This window comes from Lathamus discolor, chromosome 3, assembly GCF_037157495.1.
Source record: "Lathamus discolor isolate bLatDis1 chromosome 3, bLatDis1.hap1, whole genome shotgun sequence".
In the NCBI taxonomy this organism is placed as follows: domain Eukaryota; kingdom Metazoa; phylum Chordata; class Aves; order Psittaciformes; family Psittacidae; genus Lathamus; species Lathamus discolor.
The window spans coordinates 51,816,064-51,826,528 of NC_088886.1; the positions used below are offsets into that span (position 1 = coordinate 51,816,064).

General features: G+C 44.4%; 1 protein-coding gene across 9 annotated transcripts in view; it reads right to left on the bottom strand.

The window, feature by feature from the left end:
* COL24A1 (collagen type XXIV alpha 1 chain) overlaps nt 1-10,167 on the bottom strand; it is a 140,587-nt gene extending 130,420 nt beyond the window's left edge. For all 9 annotated transcript variants that reach the window (XM_065675219.1, XM_065675220.1, XM_065675221.1 and 6 more), the window contains exons 1-2: nt 9,888-10,167; nt 3,775-3,836 (exon numbers count right to left, since the gene is read on the bottom strand). In XM_065675219.1, coding sequence (XP_065531291.1) covers nt 3,775-3,836; nt 9,888-9,943 — 118 coding nt within the window. In that variant the 5' untranslated portion in view covers nt 9,944-10,167. The remainder of the gene's footprint in view (nt 1-3,774; nt 3,837-9,887) is intronic.
* Nucleotides 10,168-10,465: the final 298 nt, after the last annotated feature.

The following is a 10,465-nucleotide window of genomic DNA, read 5'->3' on the forward strand; positions in this document are numbered from 1 at the left end:
TTTTTCTGTCAAACTGATAATGGAGGTCAGGTTAAGCAGACCTTCAGAGCACAATGTATCTGCTAATGAACTACCACACTTTCCCAGGACCCCAGTCCTGCATGGTCTACATGTAGTTATGAAGAATAAAGCTATACTTGTATTGCCTGTGTGAAAACTAGGAAGAAACACGGGTCATGAGCTCTGGGAAACACAGAGGTCTTATACATGCAAATAATATCCCACGGCTGGAGACACCATTGCAGCACTTCTGTGTGCGGCCTGGGCTACCTAACTGCACACCTGATAGCCTAACCTAAACTGCCTTAATATCATAACCAAACTATAAATATTTGGCAAGTGTTTCTATGTTAAAACATCTGCAATTATATATTTGCATTTTAAAAAATTATTGCATGTAATCTGTCCAAACTATTACAAACTGAAATACAAAACAAAAGCTTAAACCTAAAGTGGCTTAAACCAGCCAATTTAAAAATTACATTCAAAAGTATCACTACTAAGTCTCAAACTGCAAGCAAAATTGCCAAAATTTTGGCAGTTCTAATTTGAAAACAGCACATTGTTTAAAAGTTATTAATAAAAGGAGAGTCCTCTGAGAGCACAATAAGAAGTCAGACAGATTCTCCACATCCTGGCAAAGAGACTTCTGCAAACAATGACAGGTCCTGAGAAAGCTAATCACAGATAAGTGTGTGAAAAATTACAGCAAAAGATGAAGCATCAACTAATTACCTCTTGCTGATTTGCTGCGGGCTACCCCACCCTCAGGCCAAAAGGCTGTTCCAAACTTTTTGGGCCAGTTGCTTCATTTCTGGTCCAGCATGTATTTTAATTTTATCTCAAGGCTTTCAGAAGCTCTTGGCAGTACACATGGTTTTGAGAGAAGGCAACTGGCTCAAGTCCTCCTCCCAGCATGAATACAACAGTTTTCTTCACCTGTCAGGATTCAGTTCTCTTTGTTTACCCATGTCTGCATGGCATCCGACTTCACGTACTGTTTACTCAAACCAGTAGTCCCAAAAATCAGAACAGCTCATCTTCTTGAAGGAACAACTGTTTTGTGTTTTAGGTGTCAAGCGCTTTCCTTCCACTTTCTAGGAGGACGTGAAAAACTCACAACCTTACTGTGCCAAGAGGAGGGAAAACCTAACACGGACTTTGGCAAACAAACAAACAAACAAACAAACAAAAAAACCCAAACAAAAACCCCAAACTTCTGACCCTCTTGTGTCACAGGGGAAAAAAAAAAAATCAAAAAAAAAAAAAATCCCCAAAAGGAACTGGGGAGGGATGAGGGGATTTGGCTATTGGATCATTCTAAACCCCTTTTCTGTTCAGTCTCTCGTGTTCATTTCCCACGTTCCTCCATACTCTGAAGGCAAAATATTTGGGGTGATCTCTCCATTTCAGCAATCCTAGTATACACATTACTCACTTTCCCTTTACCAGTATGTGCCAAGGAAAGACAAGGGTCATCCATCAGTCAGCTACACCAGAACCAAGAGTAAGTACTCAGCAGGTGGCCCATTTCCTAGGTGATGCTGCATCTGCAAATGGGTAAATTAAGATATCTGGTTGCAGCCAATGCTCTTGCAGACACCAAGCTGAGTGACTAGCCTTGGAAATCCAACCAGATACATTGATTCTCTCTGTCCTTGAGCCACACTCAAAGTACTATTCATAAAGGCTGAGGCTGTATCTTTGTATGTGTTTCACTGAACACAATATACAGCTGCCTACCAAAACAAACATGGCATAGCTTCTCAGATGAAGCATGCACAGGCTGTCACATAAGCTCAGGGAAAAAGGGGATGTTAATTACTCTAGTAGCCTCTTCCTATTTGGCAGAATACTTTTTTTCCAAAACACAGGCACCAAGAAAGTTTTAATGTGAGTTTTAACACACTCCTAATGGGCAGACAGTCCTGTTCCTCCTCAGAGAGGAAATTCTAAACACTGCAAATGGCATAGTGCTAGCTCTGCAGGCTGTACACCAAGACTGTTCTTTTTTTGAGGAGGTTTCCTCAGTCTGCTGTTCTCTGAACTGCCTTTTACAACCTTGTTCACGCAGCATGCAAATAAAGCGCACGAGGGACCAAATTCACCCATGGGCAGAAAGATGTGTCAAGGTTCCATGCATCATTTTGATCCCAAGCAACCACCTAAAGGAAATGAAGTTGCGTATGGCATTTGTGCACAGGGGGTGGCGGAGAGTTTCCACTCAGCAGGGTTTCTCACATGGCTATCTACAAATGCTGTTTTATCTGCTGATGACTAAAGAAAAATTAATCATATATCGCCACATCAAGACTAGACGCTGCACTCCATTTCTGTAAAGGTCTGTGTACAGAGGTGCTCCAAGCTGAGAGGCAAATAAGCCTCTGACTGTACCCACTCCCCCATGTCGCTGCCAACCCCTAGTCCTGTAGCCTTCACAGTCCTTGCCTGAAGTTTTGTTAGAAAAGCCCTTCTGAGGCTGAGGCACATGAAAAGTGAGAGAAACTGGTTATTTCTTTGCAAAGAGGAGGGTGGTCTGTAGGGATGAAGACAACTCAGACCATCACTGCACACCTGCCTCTGGCATCCTTCACCTCCTCCTGCTACACTGGGAAAGTGCAAACAGCCTCTTCTCTTTCCATCATTGCAGGCCTGGAGCAGGGCAGGCCACACACATCTATGGGTGCTGCCCCTCCTCTGATGAGAACTTGGCTCAGCTGTAAGGAAAATCCAGGAAAATCCCACCATCACAAAAGCAAGTGTCTCCCATTGAGCTGAACATGAAAAAAAAAAAAAAAAAAAAAGCAACAACCAACCTTACCAGGCAAACAAGGAGCAATGAATGGAAAGCAAAACTACAAAGAGAGCAGGGAGGTGAGGGGGAAACACAACTGAAGAAAAAAAAAAACAAGCTTTGCCAGTGCAGGAAATTATTAGAAGGTAAAAGACATTGGTGAGAATAATGGTGGGAGGCTGCCAAGATATCCCACAGGGCTCTAGCAAAATGTTATCAGGAATAAGTCTTGTCTTAACCATACAACCCAGCTGTTTGTATTCAGCTGAGTATCTGCAGTTAACATAGTTACCAGCCAAGGTTGACCTATTTCTTGCTTCACCTGTACGGTGAAGGACCATGGCAGAGAACTGGCGCTGCCGCTCTTCTGGCAGGTAAGAAATTACTATATGGCACGTTAGCCTCCACCACTTCGGGATGCTAATATTACCACAGGGGTCGCTTGTGCAAGCTGCACATCTGGTACAGTTATAACAGCTGGCAGATTAAATAACAAACTGAAAACAAGAAAACCCTATTTCCTTACTAACATCTGCATCTGAATGCAAAACCAAATGAATACACAATTTCACTTTTTGCTTTAATGATGCCAGCCTAGACTAAGCCCTTATTATATGCAGTGGTTTGCTTGCACAGCCCTAAGTGCAAAGGTAACTCAGTCATAGCTTGCCACCCCCAAGGACACCCACTTACAGTGAAGACACAATCAAAGCCTTTTCACTGTACAAGGCTTCCCTTTTATGAAGAGCTTGCTTAAATATGTATGCAATTTCACAGACAGAAAATCTGAGTAATTTTTAAAAGGTCATCTTTTCCAAACTGGTTGCTTTAAAATTTACTCTCATTATGCTGTAGCTGGTATTTTCTTCAAGTCACCATTAAGGAACCGAACCTAAGGTCAGTAGTAACAACAGACATTTACTCTTTTCATCTATTAACAGATTATACGAATGTCCTGTTATAAAAAAAAGCATTCTCACCTTGTTTGGGTACTTGTGCAACACCCACAGCTATACATATTGCAATAAAAATGAGAGTTTTCCTAAAAGGGAAAGAAAGAAAAGAAGATGTAAGAAAACATCTATAGTTTCAGAAGGATTTATGAGATTGATTCAACATCCAAAGTCAATGGCAGGATACCACCGACCTCAGCAAGTCCTGGATAAAAGCCATCACATTGTACAACTTTCCACTAATGCCGAGAAGGCATTGTACGCAAAGATCAAGGGTTATGTATGCCCTCATATATATTACATATATTTTACCCTAGCTTTTATTAATAAAGTGCATCTGGTTTATATTTCTTGCAGCAGCCTTCAAATATGCATGTTACTATGTAGTAAATCTCTTCCTGGAAAAAAAAAAAAAAAACCACACCAAAAACAAACCTACAAACCAAACAAACCCTACAACTTCACTGTAAAGAAACTAAAATAAATGACAAGTTCATGCCTGTAGAGATCATCAGATATTTCTGACCTGCTATCAGTCTTGCTACTATATCACATCATTTTACTATAAATGAAAATGTTTCACAATTTTTTTCCTGTATTATAAATTTTAGTCATGTTACAAACGCTCTTCACAAAGAAAAACCCATCAGATTTTTACTTAAAACTTCATGCTCATACTAAAAGAGTGCAATCCTGACAGGTAGCACAGACTGACTGCAACGAACATATATAAGGTTGATACAGATTATATGCTCAAAATTTGCTTTACATGAAGAATATTGGGTACTGGGCAAACAATACTTTTTAATCATTATTAAAAAGAGGGGGGTTTGAATGAGATGATCTTAAGGTCCTTTCCAACCCTAACTATTCTATGATTCTATAAGATCATGTGGTGTGACTTTGCCAGCTAATTAGTCACATTTGCACAGCAAAGGAAGTGTAAGAAGAAAACCCTTTCACTTTATACAGGAATGTATGGTTCAAATAGCAATGACAGGCAATTTCCTTCCACCGACTGTTCACTGTCAGGTTGCCTTCAGCTCAGAGGAAAAGTATTAGTAATGCTACAGTGACAAGGAATCATGCTACGATTTAAATATCTTTTATATATGTATACATACACACAAAGAGAGCAGCACCTGCTGAAAAATCTTAACATTCCTTTTGAGGATTTACAATTCAAACCTTTCAGAAACATCCAAATTCATGTAAATCACAGAGCAAAACTCTGGTTTTACCAATTTGCTCCGTGAAACAAGGAAAAAAAACAAAATGCAAAAAGCACTGGTCTAGCAAAGAATGGGTTTCATTATTTACTCACCTTCCTTGGGCAGTTTTACTGTGGGGTTTCACCCCAGCTTCCAAACCAAGTCCCCCTCGGGGGAATTGGGTACTTCAGAGATGGTGCCACTTCTTCTTGGGGCCCCCCTCCTCAAGTCCAGCCCTTGAGAGACACTTGCCAGCTAAAGCTGAGCCCTCCCCCAATTCCTGTTATGAGGAAAACCAGCTGTGGCAAATGCTGTGAGGAAAAAGGAAGCATTATAGACCCAAGTTCCATTCCTCACAGGTGTGTTGGTTCAAATGATAATTGAAGAACTGTGCTGTCCACCACCCCTGCTCTCCAGCTGGCAAACCTTCTCCACTCGATCAGCAGCCTGGGCTGTAGTGACAATCTGCCACACTGATTTTCAGGCAAAGCAATTACTTAAACAGGATTTCAAATTAAAAGGGCAAGGAAGAAAACTTTATAAAATTAGACTAAGAATATTTACACCCTGCTATCATAAACCTTAAAGAGTCTCCTGCACCATTCTTCAAAACATTTGCTCAGTTTTCAAAGCAAACAAGTGGGCTGAATCTTGGACAAAATTAGGTCCATTGGTTATACACCATGTGGATTTGCCTATTGTGACACCTTAACTTTTGGCAGTCAGAACAAACAAATAATTTAAGGAACAGTACAGCATGATAATGGTAGTATGTCGTTATTGGTATTGCCACTATGAAACCATAAATACAACGTGTTTTCCAGGAAAAAAAAAATGCACAGAATATACAGGATATTAGAAACCGTGCAGCACTGCTCCAGTTCTGATCAAAGAAGGAGAATGGGGTGGAAATTACACCTTGCAAATCTCAACATGCTCGTAAACACATGTGTTTTAAGTAATCACTGCAGTCTTTCCTATTTCTCTCCTCATATTTTCTCCTGCTACAGCCAAGAAATGTCTACTGGAACAGTTCGTCCACTCCTGCAAAAGACCTAACATTGACTGTTGTCCAAACAGCAGATCAGCTATGGGACACTTGCTTCAGCTTTTTCAACTCTGAGGACCAGAATTTAAGTTCATAGTTTGTGTCACATAATGATGATCTTTTGCTCTAATGAGAAGCTCGGTGACAGGAGACAGCTGTGTAAGGAAGAAAGTCCATGCATTGCACTGTATCAGCTAAAACTCACGACAACTCTTTATTTATTTGACTTTCATCAGCACAAAATGGATTTGCAAGTAAAAATAACATAACACATTTTAGTTAACTCCAGAGTCAGCATGCTTAAAGAACCCCAGAACCCAAAATGCAAAGACGATTCCTCATTACAATAGCCTCTTCCATAACATCAGCCAGGGACAAGCTTTGTGTCAGGTTCTGACTCTGTCACCTCCTAGCAAACGTTGTAGGAAAGCAAGAAATTCCAAAATGCTCTCAGGGCTGTAAATTACACAGATGTAACTGGATATACAGAAACATTTAGTGAGAGGTAAAGACAAATGGTTGGCGTACACAGTGCTTTCCAGCTAATGTCAAGAACAGATGAATGATCAGCTAAGAGAAAATACAGGGATCAGAAACAACCATAGGGCTAGAGGTCCTTTAATGCGTGGGAAAGTTAAGTCTTCCTTTTACCTATTTTTTTCACAGTGAGTAAACCTTTCTGTAAATGAAACCATGTGCAACCTCAAGTGAAGCTGTACAAGGGAGCCCGCCGTGACCAAAGATGAAGAAGGAAATTCTGTCTTTCTCAGAGAAGCTGTTTATGCAAACCCTCCCTTCTTGGTCAAGATCACTACTCTTTGCATTTGCAGCTTTTAAGCTTCAGAGTAGCCACTTCCGTCCCCATTCTCTCACCAGAACTGCCCTAAACCACCAGGCTCCCTGCTGTGTTATGCATACATGGCTTGACCCATTGGCTGCCATGGCTGCAAAGAACAAAGCAAGCAACATCCAGAAACCCTGGACAGCATGCCTCAGCTGAGCCCACAGCTCCTGGGGAGGCTTGCCCCTCTGGGATGTGACAACAGAAAAATGCAAAAGCATATGGCAGGGAGGACTCCAAGCAACATATATGCTGGCTGCTTTCCCCCATTTACCATCACACATGGAGCTGTTCCAACACCACTTGTCTCTGTCCTGTCCTAGAGTCAAGGTATCTCTTGAGCTTCCTCCCCTCCATGTACCTTTTCATCCTTTCTCCTATTTTACATGCAAACACTACCTGGGGGCAACTATATAATTGTTTGGAGGAAGGCACTACCAAATGTGGTTGATACCTTTTAAACTAGAGCTTATCTTTCTGATCTTTGACATCTTGTGGCTGTCTGTCTCTCCCTATGAGTGGACAGTGACCACTCATGCTTATGTTTTTCCATTATGGGTGATGGAAGAAGCAGGAGGTTGTGGCAAGTAGTGATGAAAAATTGCAACTTTGGAAGACAATTCAGCAATGGACAGAACTCAGGTTTGGTCACTGCACAGCAGTATCCTCTTCATTCGAGGCTAGTTTCCTAAAGCTTAAGTTTAAAGGAAGAAATACCACTCGCTGGCTGCTAGAGAAGGCAGGAAAACCTGTTCCCAGATTAACTGGCACAGATACTTTCAACCCTGTGCTCATCAGTGCTGATGGTTTAATTACTAGCACCTGCCCTACATGCACTGATTCACTGGATCTCCTCAGGACTGCTGAGGAGAATGGCCCAGCTTGCGTTCATCCAGCCTGATGAGGACTTTGGGAAAGGTGATAGCACCTTGTGGACAGAGATGCCGTGGGCTTCTCAAAGATCCTAAGCTGCTAAAAACCTTTCAAGATCTAAAAGTAAAGGTATCTTCCTCCTTTGCTACTATAATGAGATTAGCCAGCAGCTCCAGTGCCGCTTATCAAATTAAGAGACCTACTACCAAGGTGGCTCAGGGGACACAACAGCCCCCAAAGCTGCTTGGGCAAGTGGCATGCCCTTTGGGCATGGATGCCCCTGTGCAGCTAACCAGCGAGGGGGAAGCACCTGAATCCTTTGCCACAAGTTCACAAGATGGGAGAAAGGAAGAGACACAAGGCAATAAGTAGAGAATCAAAACATGTACTGCTCTGAAAAGCAGCAGACTAAGAGGAGTCCTGCAACAGTGCTGTGTATCAAAGACAAGAAACTCCCTGTCTGGTGGCCCAGATGCTCTCTGGACAACTTTTGGATTAAGATGAGAAACTGCCACATCCAGAATAGTCAACTCTGTTTTTATAAAAGGAGACAAGTTAATCAAAAAGAAGTTATTTTAGAACCATTTTATGAGTACCTCCCTTATTTCCTACACTAGTTCTCTTGTTTAGCTACTGTACACTAAAGTGTCTTCCTGTGTATTAAGGCAAAAGCACAAAGCTCAAATCCCACTCCTGTGAAATACTCCCTTCTCTTGTCTCTATATACTTGTCTCTACACATTTTGCAGATTGCTCTTCAAATGTTTTACAACTCGGCTCTTGTAACTCATGTTTCAAAATTAACTATTCCATCAACAAACGTGGGGAGAGGTTTAGGAGTTATGCTGCTGTTTCATTTATCTAACCTGCAGAGACACCCCTGCACAGGGAGCAGGTCTGACCTAAAATCATTCCCACAAAAAGATGGTCTAGGTTGCAAGGGACTGACTGGTTTGATACATGCAAAGGGAACCAGATCCTCCTGTGAGGAATTCTGGTTTCTTAACCCAGGCAAGCAAGCACGTTGCTTTCTCTCTAGTCAGGTAAATTAGGGAAACAAGACAGAAGCATAGAAATACATATTCCCGAGCTGTCTCAAATTTTGAGCTTGGGTAAACTGCACCTCTGCTACTAATACTACTTCACTGTAGTTCAGTTTATATTTCTGTATCAGCAATATCCCTTTACAGACATCATAGAAACTCCTTCTGTAAATTGCAGAGACAATTCCTGAAGAGTCCCCCAGACACAGCCACGAAACACACAAACATGGAAGGCCACCTTCAGGCGGCCACGTAATTGCCCACAAGCATTCAAGCGCAACCAGATTATACACCAGGAACATTTTAGCAGCATAATCCTCACTACAGCACATGACAAACCCTTCTCTGTCCCGTTCAGAGCTCTCGGTAAATTTAATTCAAGCCACAGCCAGAATAAGCACTTTAAAAAAGGAAACGTATACTGGTAACCTCTACAACATCATTACAACTACTAAAAGTTCACAATCATCTTGTCCTGGGTGCTTTGAGACAAACTGTATAGGAGAGCGAGCTCTGCTTCTGCAACAATAATGATGATGCATTAGAAAGACCCCAGCCTATAGCAGAAGCACATAAATACAGGGTACTTCATCTGTTACTAAGACAGTGTCCTCAGCTCTTAGATGTGAATTGTGCAATTTTTTCTTGTTTGCTGTGCTTTAGTAGCCAGTACCAAAAGGGAAGCAGCCGGGCTCCCCTCGGGTGCGGAGACTCACTCTTCCCCCAGGATCCCTATTCTCCCGGGAGCTGGGATGCGCTAGCTCTTGAGTCAGGCTGCCCCCACTCCGGGGGCTATGCACCCGTGTTACCTCCCCGGCTGCGCTCGGACGGGAGAAGGATAACATGAGGCATGCGGGACAGGACCGGGAACATCCCGAAAGCAAGGGGAGAAGAGAAAGAAGGGAGTGCGGAGGAGAGAGACGCACAGTCATGGGCAAGGCGAGGAGCCGGCATCCTGCAACCCCCACCGGTCCTCCGGGAGTACCCGAGACCTCGCAGGGTTACGGCTGCAGAAAGTGGGGTTTGAGGACAGCACACCGGGGACATCGTGCCCTGCCCCCGGGAGCAGCCCCATCCCTTCCCGGCCCCGGCAGCGATGCGGTGCGCCCCGTCGCCGCCACTTACGTTTGCGCCGCAGGAGAGATGCGTCCTCGCCTTGTCCTCTCGGCTCCCAAATGCATTTGTATGCATTTGCCCGGGCAGCGGAGATCCGAGGGAAAGCCGAAGCCGAGCGCCGCGCCGCCGCCGAGTCAGGTCCGGCCCATCAATTCCCGCTGCCCCCGAGGTCTCCTCAGAGCTCCGCGCAAGCCCGAGGGCGGCCCCAGGGCGGCCCGCGGGGGCGGGCGGGCGCGACGGGGGGCGGGGTGGGTAGCGCCTGAGGAGCCCAGCGGACTGCGGCGATGCAGCCGCCTCTCCGGCACCGGCGGCCTCCCCGCCCGCCTCGGTGTTGAATTTCAGCGCTGGCCGCCGGCGATTACATCAGCAAACACGGGGCGGGACGGACCCGGCCGCGCTGCCCCGCGCAGTGACACCCGCGGGGCGCGCAGTGTCGCGCTGAGCCGATACGAGCCGATTGCTGGCAGCTCCAGCGCTGCGGAGGGTCCCGGGCAGGCAGAGCCGTGTGGCCGCCCCGGGTGCGCCAGGTCCAACGGGCAGCGGGGGACTGTAAGGGGCAGACAGGTGATAGCGGTCAGCGCATCTGA